The sequence below is a fragment of the Mustela lutreola genome, chromosome 7, assembly GCF_030435805.1.
Source record: "Mustela lutreola isolate mMusLut2 chromosome 7, mMusLut2.pri, whole genome shotgun sequence".
NCBI classification, from domain to species: domain Eukaryota; kingdom Metazoa; phylum Chordata; class Mammalia; order Carnivora; family Mustelidae; genus Mustela; species Mustela lutreola.
In genome coordinates this window covers 41445097-41458482 of record NC_081296.1, presented here as the reverse complement: position 1 = coordinate 41458482, position 13386 = coordinate 41445097, and the positions used below count along the sequence as shown (strand labels likewise).

The 13386-nt window shown below is 47.4% G+C and overlaps 1 protein-coding gene across 3 annotated transcripts in view; it reads right to left on the bottom strand.

Annotated features, from left to right (window-relative positions):
• Window positions 1–13386, bottom strand: part of THSD4 (thrombospondin type 1 domain containing 4) — a 564345-nt gene that overhangs the window by 27030 nt on the left and 523929 nt on the right. For all 3 annotated transcript variants that reach the window (XM_059180552.1, XM_059180551.1, XM_059180553.1), the window contains 3 exons: window positions 11273–11369; window positions 6410–6685; window positions 743–872 (listed from right to left, as the gene is read on the bottom strand). In XM_059180552.1, coding sequence (XP_059036535.1) covers window positions 743–872; window positions 6410–6685; window positions 11273–11369 — 503 coding nt within the window. The remainder of the gene's footprint in view (window positions 1–742; window positions 873–6409; window positions 6686–11272; window positions 11370–13386) is intronic.

Genomic DNA, 13386 nt, shown 5'->3' with positions numbered 1-13386 from the left:
CAGGCCCCGTGAAGCAATGTAACTCTGTCCACAAGCTCTTTACCGGTGGTGACAGCCCGGTTTTAGAAAATTAAAGAAAACGGAGAAGGTGCAAATGATTTTTATCTAAAAAAAAACCCCCAAACTCCAAATGGTAGTTTTAGCATCCCCCGGTAGAACATTAACCCACGTGGGATCTTGGAGATCTTCTGCAGAGTTCTTTACTTCTCAGGAGCTACTTCCTCGTCAGTTTCACGATGCTCCCCTGTCACCTGCTTAGTCTCTTAGTTACGTAAGACATCAGCACACGCTCTATACATAGGAGAATGTTTCTATTTCTTTGAAAATTATGTGGAGACCCCATCTCCTTGTTCTTCTGAAAGTGTCCTCTTCATCATTCAGTAACCACCCAAGACCTCTCCTGAGATACTTCTCCCGACTTCTTCTTGCCCACGAACTTGTGACTCTCCTCATTCTCTCTGCTCACAGCTCACCTACAACACCGACCATGCCAGACTGTCGTTCTCAGCTTCCTCTTTGCTTTCCCCACCAAGCTTGCACGTAATTGCTCCAAATAACCATAGGTGTGTGCTCATGGCTAAAGGCTACAAGCTTCCTCGTTCACCCCCAGATGGGTGCCCTTGCTGAACAGAACGAGTCTCATGGCTCTAAATCAGAGGTAGACAGATTTTATGTCTGCTACTAAGGTCTTATGCACAAGCCCCCAGGAGCGACCCGGTAACAGGCGACCTCTGCATCTTACAAGGCTGGGCAAGGGAAGAGGTTGCAGGGCTCCTCCTCGGGGGTAGGCTTCATGCTGGAGTCGCAGTAGCTCTCAGGAACCTCTTCGTGGGTGTTTCTGTGTACACAGCGAAAAATAGGGAACTGCGATCCTGCAAGGGCAAGGAGAACTTGTCAAGGACAGCTCCGCACAGACGAATGTCGGGCTCAGGGTGCAGGTGCACAGAGATCCGGGTACCAATAAAGAGGGGCTGCAGGAACAGAGCATGCACACACACACACACATGCACACACACTCTCCTCCTTCATTCATGCATTTACACACACCTCCCCCACAAGGGCTGTGCCAGGCACTGTGGGTGCAAACAAGAGCAGGAAGAGTTACTGCCCTCCAAGAGCTTATCATCTCTTTGCGGACACAGTTGGAATGTGCTAAAGGCAGATGCGATTTTCCTAACAATTCAAGATACCATGAGGCAGAATAGTGATTATAAAATGACCACAAGTAATAACTGTTTGGAGATTTTCTGGAGACATCACAGAGAAAGGGTCCTAGAGGGTCTAGCTGGATCCTAGAGAAGAGCGGAGTTTGGGTAGCCATGCGCATGTGTGTCTTGGAGGGAGGGGGCTGTCCAGGCGGCTGAACAGGAACAAAAGTGCCCAACACACCGGCCTGCCTGTGCCTGGAATGTGTGAGTCAGGCTTAAGCAGAGAAGTAAGAAGATGCAGGACCGGTTAGAAGAGCAGCTGGCTTCGCCCTACGCTGTAAAGCATTTTACCCATTCCCCTAATAAAGCACTGATCCAATGGTATTTGAGTAGATGTTTGCTTCCTGTGAGAGAGAGAGCTTCTCAGGGGCAGAACTAATTCTTGTTCATCGCTGTAATCCCGGTACCTAGCAGAGTAACAGCCACTCAGTAAAAATACTGAATGGATATTTATCAGAGGTCTAATATTTGTTTATGTTACTTTGTAAAATATACTAACTGCCTCTGGGTTGTTGTTGTTGCTGTTTTGTTTTGTTTTAAATACATAGCTGAGTTTCACTGAGGTAATATGAATCAATGTATTTTTTTATTATGTTATATTAGTCACTATGATTCATTGTTTGCGTATAACACCCAGTGATCAATGCATTTTGGAGAAAAAGTCAGAATCCATTAAATGGAATCTCTAGCTTGACCAAAAAAAAAAAAAAAAAAAAAAAACCACAACACCGGACCATTCTGCCTGCCTCTCTCTCTCTCTGCTTCCCTCTGGTGGTAGCATGGGGTATTGCTAACGGATGTGTACAAAGTGAGGAAGGTAACCAGGGAACAGGCCACATAACTGTCTGAAAAATACGTTTTTCCACAAATAATTGTCTGTCCTCCCCCCAACCCACCGGCCCCAGTCTAGGCCACTACCCAGTTCCTGCTGGGCAGAACACAATCACTTATTCTACAGTTCTGCCTTAGCTCTGTTGCTAATTGGCCTGGTGTTTGGGGTTTCTGAACTTCCAAGTTAAGATAGTTTAATTGTAACCGGAGGGTAACTTTTCACATAAGTATCTCCATATTTCATCGCCCATGAAAAGCATGTCATTGCTTGTGGAAGCTGATCTTCTGTGACCCCTGAGCCAGAGGGCAGTTCCCGTAAGAAACCGGACAAATTGGAAGACAGTTCTGAATCTAAAATGATCATTTGTTTCAAAACGACTCTGGCAGTAAAAACTCATAATGTAGCTTTGAGACCATTATTTAAAAAATAATGTTCTAATGAAGTATAATTATTGGCAGAGTAAAAAAAAAAAAGTGTAAAATTAATAGGAGACAGAAACTTCTATGGAATTAAATTTTGTCCCGTGACATATCTGCTTCCATGAAGAGATTGTTTAAATTAAATTCCACAAGCATTAAGCACCTCCTGCTCACTTACAAAGATGAATAAGATTCCATTCACGCCTCGTGGGGTACCCACTTGGGACCCAGCTATTAAGGGATTAAGTAAAAATATTATTATTTATCCCTCCAGACCCTGTGGGTTTAATTTTTTAGCTGTCAAGTTTGCAGACTGGAAAGCAAAAGTTACTACTCCAACCCTATGGCACTCCAATGAGGGGTAATTTAGAATCTTTAGCTGAAAGGATACAGGATGCCATAGGAATGCTCTGTGCCTTGGAGAGATGGGTCCTGCTCAGGGCTGTTTGCACGTGGCCACGGATCTTCCTCATCCTTAACTGCCCTTACACTACACTTGTCCACCACGGTCCAGCTCCAGTGTTCAGCCAAGGACGTAAATTCAGAGGCTCGCTCTCTGTTGGTGTGAAAACACCAGAACTATGATTCTTGACTCCAATGACCACGTGGTTTTTTCCTTTGGGTCAGTTTTGATTTCTGCAGAGAGGGAGAGTGTCACTCCAATGGTACCTGGCCATCTCTTCATTGTACAGCATGCCATTCTATTCCGCCTCGAATTGCTGGCAAGTGAGACTGGGGTTGGTGAGGTCAGCTGCTGGCTGGGCTTCAAGCGGCAGGAAAAATCTGGGACCAATTTAGTTGGGTTTTATGTTGTGCGTGTTGATCAGAACAGAAGTATGTTATCCTGGAGGAGGGAATGGGACCGCAGGTAATCCGCAGATATTAAAGGAGGCAAGTCAGTGAGGCAGAGAGGTTGGTGTGGCATTGTGGAGAGAGGGACAAAATACGGAGCAAGAAAAAAATGAAATCGTCCAAATCTTGGAACCCCAAAAGTCAAATGATCCAAGCCAAGTGTTTGGCCAGACAGAGGTCTGCGCAACGCTGGATGGAGTACGACCCACTACAGGCTGCCGGCGGCAGGACCCCTCACTGTGACGGTGATACCATAAGGGGGGTTTTCCTTGAGAGGCATGGAGACATGTGGTCTGGGGAGCTCCACCAGAAAAGATGGGAGAAGATTTGTGTGGGGACGAATGGTGAGGTCACAGGGGGCGTGGGTCTGCGTTGTGCATACAAGAGCAAGATGGCACCAGTGGGCTTGGAAGGGCGTGGTCCTGGTGTATTTGTCACTACTGTTGATCTGAACAAGGGCGCGTCCACATTGCCTTGTCTGCCTGCAATCCAGCCATCGCTGCCGGGAGCAAACCCTACAGGGAGCAAAGGAGGGGCATCCATGGGCTGCTGCCATTTATCCGGCGGAAGAGCTAGGGGCTGGGGGTACGAGAGAAGGGAGGGCTGGGGAAAGATGCTGTGTGTGTGTGTGTGTGTGTGTGTGTCCACAGGGCAAAGGAGAAAGACTATTTTAAGAACATTAAACCAAATCATATGGAAATGTCGAGAAAAAGACTCTTCAGCTGTGGGTACATAAATCCACATTCTTCAAGCTACGGACAAAACACAGTAAGGCAGTACCGCCTTGCTTATCCAGGATGCAATGATGTATGAACCACTCTTACATCTTTTCTAATAGCTGGATACCCCTCCTTTGACAATAGATTCATCAGTGCAAGAAACACTTGAGGAGCATCTCCTTGTGGGCTGGTGATACAAGGAGTCCACAAGCAGAGACAGCTAGGCCACGCCGAGCTGGGGCAAGAATGTGGCCCGAGTTGCTATGCGGTCTTATGGGGCAAGTGCCCCCCTGCACCTTGCAAAATCAGGAAGAGCTTCAAGGAGGAGATGCACCTGAGCTAGATCGGGGAGTGTAAGCGGTTTTCTGGCTCCATACCAGGGAATAGAGTAAGGGAGGCTGGTGTTTGGCTCAGTGTGGATCCCGCAGGCTGGGGTTGGCTGGGGAAAGATAACCAGAATCTTTAGAAATGGGGTCCCTCTATCATGCCTTGAATGACCCGTTGAATGGCCACTGGGCTCTGTGGTGTCTATTTGGTGAATGCAGGGCTGTGTGTGCAGCATGAAGGGTGCGTTCCTTGATACAAAACCACAGGACGGCAGTTTTTCTTCTTTTTACAACTTTCCCTCGTGTGTACCTAGCACAAAGGTGTCTGGTTCCTCCGGTGGGCGTGGCACCGCTAACTCTGTGGTGGGAAACGTCAGTACTCCCACATTTGGACCCCGGGTCCCTATGTCAGCTGTGTTTCATCCTACTCCCCTCTGCAGTTCCAGGGGTGACCGAAATGACTTGGCCTTCTTGTGTAATTTAGCTTTAGCTTCCTGCCTCTGTTCGGACACATTCTATGGGCATTTCCTTTTCCCTCCTAAAGCTTAAAAAGGGGGTTAGGCCAATGAATCTCCAGTCCAAATTCTTTGCACACGGATTAAGCAAAAACCCACGAATATCTGCATGGTGTCAGCTCCAGAAATCAGAGCTCCACTTCTCTGTCATCATGGAACTGGCTGGGGGTCCAGGCAGGAGACACCCCAGGCCCCACGAAGAACCAAACACCTCAATTCTCTTCTCAAAAGCCACTAAGCCAACACTCTTGGGAAAAAGATAAAGGCTTTAGAGGCGGTTGTGAAAATTTCCTGGGTGCAAATTATAGCAGAGCTCCCACATCTTGTACCCTCAGGCACATGTCTCTTGAAAGAAAGAAAAAAAAAATCCCCAAACCAATATTCTCAGTGCATCACAGTTTCCTGGCAGCAGGACCTTCTTGGGATATGGCCTTCCCATTTCCGTGGCCACCTCCCTTCCAAGGACAGGGGTTTTAGGGTCACAAATAGGACTTCCTTACAAATAGGAGGCGATTACCATGCATCATAGTCCCCAGTGGTCACAGACAGATCCTTGCCCTGAGGGGCTACGACACCTTGAAACTAAGAAATAGCCTCGATTTCCAACCCAGGTGCCAGACGTTCAACAGGGGCCTTCTGGACACCACATTCCACGCCTACCTTAACTCTGGAGTGTTCAAGGAAATAGGGCCCCGGATCCACCCCACAGTTCAGACTCATATTGGTACTGACCCCTTTGCCCACAGCCTTGCTTTGCTTTGAGCCTATCAAAACCCCGCTCTCTTTAAATACCACCTCAACTCCCTCCGCCCTTCTCCCAAATCCTGTAACTCTTTTCTTTTGTTTGGAGAGACACCTTTGCTCCCTCTCGTGTCTCCGGTGGTCTCCCTTCCTGCTACGAGTCCCCGGAGCTGGCGCGGCTGGGCCGCAGGCTGGCTCCCCAGAGTTGTAGCTGATAGGCTTAGGACAGTGGGATGACCAAGGGTGAAGGTTTTACAGAGAGAACAATGGGAGCTGTGACCATTGGTGAGCGTAAGAGCCTAGAGATACCTCAAGCCCCACGGATGTGCTTTTTTTCTGGAATCTTAGATTTGGAGAATGAGTTTCACCTGGTATCTCTGTGGGTATACCTCAACTTCTGGATCTGAAACTCGGTGAACACATTCTGTGGTGATTCATGAGCGTGTCGTGCAGGAGAGGGTTAACTCAGCAGACCAGGGGTGCTCAACCCTCCACACTCCTAAGATAGGCCTGTCTTCAGGATTGGCCCTGGAGCAGGGCTGGAGACAACCTTTGAGCCCGCGGGCTATTCTGCTGATAGGAGTGTTTTTCCATGCCCTGGACCACACTGTGTCAGTCTGACGAGGTAGCTAACGCTAGCAATGAAATTGGGCTGAGTGGTCTTGGACACCCTCCACACAATGAACCACCAATGAACCACCTCACAGTGGGGCTCAAGGAGGGGAGAGTGTGCCACGTCCCTCAAGCCCAGCCACCCATTCCTCGCAGAGACCCTCCTCGCCCGCACTGGAGCTCACCTTTCCCACAACTCGTGGAGCATTCTGTGGTCCCGAGCTGTTTCCAGTTGTGGTCCCGGCTTCGCCTTGGGGGCTGCGGGGCCGCTGGAACCAGATTGTCGGGTCGGTGGGAGGAAAATCCATCTGGATGCCTGACTGGGAAGGTCTGTGCTGATTCCGAGGTGAATACTTCGGGGGCCCCGCCATGCACATCTTCCTTCTCCTCGGCCCCCTCTTTCTCTGCTCCCTCCTCCTGGCTCCTCCCATCTGTTCCCAGCTGGCCATTGAAGGGCTCCCCTAGGAGAGACAGGTGCATGCAAGGTGGCAGTAAGACTGGTCTGGACCCGGAGGCCCCCCGAGCACAGCCCTCCGACATTAGAAATCCCGTAGCATGAGGTCATTTCCAATTCAGAGCATACGTATTTTAAACATGCAGATACCAATTTCCCCAAAATTCAAAACATGGTTAAAAATGAATAGGAAACAGACAAATATCTCAGTAGGAAAAGCAAGCAAGGGCCAGGAAGAGGCCCGGCACATAAAAAGAAACACAAGTAGCCCAAAGCCGTACAAAAATGCACAACTTCACTCATAATGAAAGAAACTCATGTGAAAACAAAAAAAAAAATGCCACCACTTTATTAGCCTCATGATAAAGGAGAGAAAATCTGGAGACCCTTAAATCCCTAAACCCCTCATTGAAGGTAGAGGAAAACCAAGGACAAGGAGCCGGCAGATAGACACAAAGTTTTGGAGGGCAATTTGGCCAGATCTACCTAAGTTTGTTTTATTTATTTATTTACTTATTTAATTTTTTAATGTAAATTCAATTAACTAACACCTAGTGTATTATTCATCTTAGAGGTAAAGGTCAGTGATTCACCAGGTGCATAGAACACTCAGTGTTCATTATATCACGTGCCCTCCCTCGTGCCCGTCACCCAGTTATCTCATCCCCTCCCATCCACCCCCCGTAACTCTCTACCCAAGTTTTATTTATTTATTTGAGAGAGACCATGAGAGAGGGAGACCACGAGAGGGGAGAGGGTCAAAAGGAGATGCAGAGTCCCCAATGAGTGGGGAGCCTACAGAGGGCTCCATCCCAGGACTCCAAGATCATGACCTGAGCAGAAGGCAGATGCTTAACTGACTGAGCCACCCAGGTACCCCACCCTCTGCCCAAGTTTTAAATGTACATACCCCTTGTCTAGTGATTCAGTTTCTAGGACATCTACCCTACAAATATTCCCATTCTTTTACACAAAGCTGTGTGTACAAGCATGGCTACTAAAGTGTGTTTTAAATTAGCCAAACAGGGACGCCTGGGTGGCTCAGTTGGTTAAGCAGCTGCCTTCGGCTCAGGTCATGATCCCAGCATTCTGGGATCGAGTCCCACATCGGGCTCCTTGCTCAGCAGGGAGCCTGCTTCTCCCTCTGCCTCTGCCTGCCATTCTGTCTGCCTGTGCTCGCTCTCTCTCCCTCTCTCTCTCTGATAAATAAATAAAATCTTAAAATAAATAAATAAATAAATAAATAAATAAATTAGCCAAACAGTAGAGTGAACTTAAATGTCCACCGGTGGTACTTGTTTAAAATACGGCATGTTATGTTATTTTTTTTTTCTTTGAAAGAATGAAGCAAAATCATATGTTGTGATATGAAGATATGACTGATACATTGTTTGATGAAAGAAAAAAGCATAGCAGAATTCATTTTGTATATATGTCTACACAGGTGTGGCAGGAGCCCTTATGAGAGATTAAATTTGTGTTCTGCCCTTCGTGTCTGTCTCTCCTCTCCCAGACCAAGTGGCCAAGCCCTTAGGTGTTCTGGAGGCAGATTTTTGCAGGGAAGTAAAAGCTGTGGGAAGTCAACAGCTCTTCCTTCTCACTGTGAAAGCCTGAGGTCTCAGTAAGAATAACAAGGCCCAGATCCTGGGGCCAGCCAATGGCAAGGAGGAGGAAAGAGGAGGGAAAAGTGGAGAGCATTTTTGTGGGGGGAGAGAAAGAGAGAGATGTTCTCAAGGCAAGGAGAGGCTAGAGTCAGAAGGCCAGAGTTTCCTGAGCTCCATAGACCTTATCTGTGCCAAGCAGGGATCTTTACTCCTACCGGAGTGGGGGGGATGATGCCCTGTATTGGCTGAGATTCAGTTTTCTACTAGTGTCAAGGAAGTTTGCAGTGGAGGCAAGATCTAAGTTAGACGTCCGGAAAAGACTGGCACCCGATGTTCCCTGTACACGTAGATGGCAGACAAATGTTCAAACTGGTTACATGCACATTTCTACATGCACAGGAAAAGGCTAGGTGGAAAACCTCCAAATCATGAGGAGATATTCCCTCCTGGAATAGAGTTGGGGGATGAGGTTGGGACATATTGGGTTGTTGTTGTTGTTCTTTTTTTTTTTTTTTTTTTTAAGTAGACTTTATTCTTTTTTTTAGAGCAGTTTTAGGTTCACAGCTCAATTGAGTGGCAAGGACAGAGTTTCCATTCCTCCCCTGGCCCCACCTAGTGCACGACCCCTTCCCCCCATCAAGATTCCGCACCAGCGCGGAACATCCCTTACCATCCACGAACCTGCATCGCACGTCATTATCACCCAAAGCCCATAGTTCCAATTAGGGTTCATTTTAGTGGTGTACATTCTATGGGTCTCGACAATGTAGAATGCCATGTATCCATCAGTGCAGTATCATCGAGAATAGTTTCATTGTCCTAGAAATTCTCTCTGTCTGCCTGTTCACCCCTCCCTCCCCTGTAGCCCCTGGCAATCACTGATCCAAAGTTGTGCCTTTTCCATAATATCAAAGAGCTGGAATCATACAGTACGGAGACTTTTCAGATGCACATTTAAGTTTCCTCCATGTCTTTCTGTGGCTAAGTAGCTCATTTCTTTTTGTGCTGAATAATATTCCATTGGCTGGGTGAACCTCAGTTTATCTATCCATTCATCTTGGTTTCATCCAAGTTTGGGCAATTATGGGGCACCTGCATCTTCCTTCCTATGTTTCTATTTTGGTTGAATATTATTCAAGCATATACTAGTTTGATACAAAACAAGGCGGCAAATTGCAGAGTTACTGTAGAATCCAGTTAAAACTCAGGGCTTTCTCCACCCTCCACCACTTACACTTCATGGCTTTAAATATTAAATACAACTTAAATCAATGGAATCAAGACTACGCATACTGACACAAGCGGGACTTGTGACTTTGACTTACCAGACAAAAAGATCTTAAAATCTTTTGCACATCTTGCAAGTACTGGGCACTACGCTGGATGGACACCTGATATTCAAAAAAAATATCTTGGCATGTAAGGTTTTTTCCCCTTCACTATTATGTAGACAGGGAACTTGCTCAGAGAAGTTTCTGACTTGCCTGAGGGTGCACAGCAAAAAACAGGCAGAGCTGGATTCAAGCTCATGGAGGGTGGAGAAGGCCCCTCCTCACCAACTTTTTACAACTGACTCCTTCTGGGCCCGCCCTGTCCCAGGTAGCTAATCCCATGCTACCCATTAGCTGAGACCCATCAGGCTTGTTATGACCATCATCATGCTATAGGATTTTGAATAGTCTGTCCAACTGTCCTTATCCATCAGCATCATATCTCAGGAACATCCATACTCTGCCATCTGAACCTTGTTTCTCAGACTGTGTACCATTCCTGCAAATGGCTTGCCCATCGTGTTGGGCTGAGTGTGCTGATGTTCAGTTTGGACAACACTCACAGCCCACGTGCCCGGCTCACATCCTGCTGTCTCCAAAGAGCTGGGTGGCTCCTCCCCTGACCTGTGACAGTCAGATAACCCAGTTATCCATATGGAGGGCCAGGCCTCACAACTGTGCCCTCATTGCTGGGACAGATGTCAGAGCAGCTAACCCTAGGTGGTATAACAGACAGGGGACTGAAGTCACTGTGGGACCTAGACATAAAGTCCCTGTTTCTGAGTTTCCATTTGTTAATTTTTTAAAATTTATTTGACAGAGAGAGCATAAGTAGACAGAAGCAGGCAGAGAGAGAGCTGGTGGGTTCCGTTATCATCTGGTAAAGAAACTTCTACAGAGCCAGAGGGCTGCTTGCTTGTATATCGCAAAGCCCACAGGAAAGAGGTAGATAATTAGGTGTGAACTTACTATTCTTTCCTTACAAGTCAAAGTAGTGTCGGTAGAAGAAAAGGGGACCAAGAGAAAAGGCCCGAGGTGGACAGAATAATGGCCCTCTGAAGGTGCCTGCATCCTAATCTGTGAGGATGATACCTCATATGGCAAAAGGGGCTTTGCAGATGTGATGAAGTTAGAAGATCTGGGGAAGGAGAATGGTCTTGGATTGTCTGGGGAGCCCAGAGATGTGATGATGGAAGAAGGGGGTCAGAGCCCAAGATCCGAAGGTGCCATGCAGGAAGAAGCCAAGAAGCAAGGAGTGCAGGAGGCCTCTCGAAGTGAAAAGGGCAGGGTGACAGAACCTTCTAGAACCTCCAAAGGGAGCATGGCCTGCCGACACCTTGATTCCAGCCCAGCAGAACCCATTTTGGACTCCTGACCTTCCCGAACTATAGGATAGCAAATTTGTGTTGTCTTAAGCCACCACGTTTGACGTAATGTGTTATGTGGCAGCTAGAGGGAACTAATATCGGGTATCTCTAGATAATGAACTGGAAAGACAGAGTCAGGGTGTTCACCTCGTGTTTGAATCAAGTGAATGGGACCCTCTTATCAGCAAAGGCTCAGATAAATGGTGAAGCATCCTCTGATGTCAAGGGCGCGTCCATGCGTTTTCTCTGTGTTGACTGAGAGACACAAGGGAGATGCACGAGAAGAGACAGAGGGCTTTAAAAAGAAATGACTGGGGGCAGGGGTGGTTGGCTATAGAACAAGAGGTTTTACCTGGTCTCCTATGAGGAGGCACCTGCGGGCTGATGGCGTTGGTCCCCATGATGACATACTCATAGTGGACTCCGGGATTGGGCTGCTGGTGGATCATCTGACAATACAGAGGTCAATGTCACTGCACCTGCACACGCTCACATCCCTCTCCTGCTGGCCCAGGGTTCCCCAGTTTGCATGGCACTATCTACACATGAGTGGGTTGATTCAGATCTAATTATATTAGTGAACCTCTGACAGGTTAAAGGAAAGCTCTTTCTGGATGGTTTTTTGTTATTTGCTTTTGAAGGGTGAAGGACTTAGAAGAAAACTGGGCTGAAAGTCAAGATGTTATACATCCCAAATAGAAAGACGGGAGCAATGGTAGCAGAGCCTTTCCGTGGGCTCTCAACCATCTTAACATCATGGTTTAGATTGTGCTCCGTAAGCTCAAAATGGCCAAGCCACGTGTCCGCTCCAGGGGGGCACATTTGAACACTAGGTGGCGAGATACAGTCACGCCGAGAAGAGCCAGCCCTCTTGGGCAGAGCCAGCCTGGGAGCCTTCATGTTCCTTCAAAGAACCCTACCTAGCCATGAGGTTGGCTCAGGAAGGGCCTGCCCCACCCTCTCCAATGCATTTTCTGGGTCTTGTCCCCTCTCATCCATGGAAAGCTCTAGAACCACAAAGAGAGTTCAGGACAACTAGTGTCAGGGAAGTAAGTCTCCCTGGTTCCTATCCTCTCAGGCAGCAATGACCAAAGCAGGATATCAAGCAGGAAGCTGCAGAAGGCCGTGGAAGTCAGGAATTAAACATCGTCTGGGACCGAAAACACAACATAAATCAGCACGGCTTGGCAGAATAAATCCCTCTCTACTGGCTTCAGAACACACAGTCCTTTGTGCCCAGGGCCTTCCTGGTGAGAAGCAGGGTGCTGGGCTTAAACGGAGCGGCAGAACGGGGATCTGCTATCTGACTATGAGCCAGGCAAGGAGACACTGTCCCATTCTGATATTTCTGTCTCCACTGCTTTCTAAAGGGGCCCTCCTTTGACCAGTTGTGTCACCTTGAGCAAGCCCCATGGTCTCACAGTTTTTGATTTCCTCATTGGACGAAAAGCTTAGGGTCAGAGCTGTCTCTTTGGTCCTTTAAAGCCACGAGCATCTCCGAGTCAGCCCGGCACGGTGGGTCTTGCTGGTTCATGGGAGTGTGATTCTGTCCGCTATCATCCCTTACCCGCTCTCTCCATGGGAACTGGGGCCTCCATTCTACAAACCACCGAGGGAAGGCAAACATGAGAACCCCTGAGCTCCTGACATATAGGACCCATGGTTGTAAACAGAACCCCAAGGGATGAAGGGGCATGGTCTCTGGTTCGCTGTTGACCCCTAATTCCCTCATTTCTCTTTTCACATATTCTGACAGTGGGTCTGAGGCCAGAAGCTCTCCTTGCCTCTCTCATGCCTCTTCTGCATGAGCGTCCTGCCAGTGCAACCCTTGTCCCATTTATGAAGTTATTCTTGGCCACCGCATCCTAGACCACCCACAGTGGCCCCTTCACAACCGGGGTTTTTACCCCTGATGCCATTTGAAACTTACCCAGAGTCCAACAACCAACTGGACAGTCTTAAAAAAAAAAAAAAATTCAAAATTAACTATAACAAGGGTTCTTTTATAGTTTCTAGTCTATGAGCCTCCAGGCCCAACAGGAATGAACATGTAACTATATAGTTGGGAGAACTAATACTTATAAAATTCTAACACAGCAAAGTAGCATGTAGAGTCGCATGGCTTTGGAGACGGTAAGAGAACGCAGATCTGTGGGTGAGCTCGTCTTTATCAAAACCCGATTTCGAGCTTTTTATTTCTTGTCACTTTTTAAAATTTCCTGATCTTTTGAAGAAGACTGGATTTTAGTGCTTTCTTTTAAAAATAAGGACCATTTTAAATCTGGGGCGAGCTCATAATTTAGTTTCTTGTAAAATAAATCCCAAATTGTGTCTTCTGCCAGGTAAGGAACCTGTAGTAAACCTCCGTATTGTTACTCCGAGCTTTATTGTATCATGTGGAGTACTCTGGAGTTCTCATTTCTTCATTCGCTTTAATAGAATTTGAAGAGGGCTGGGAACTTGAGC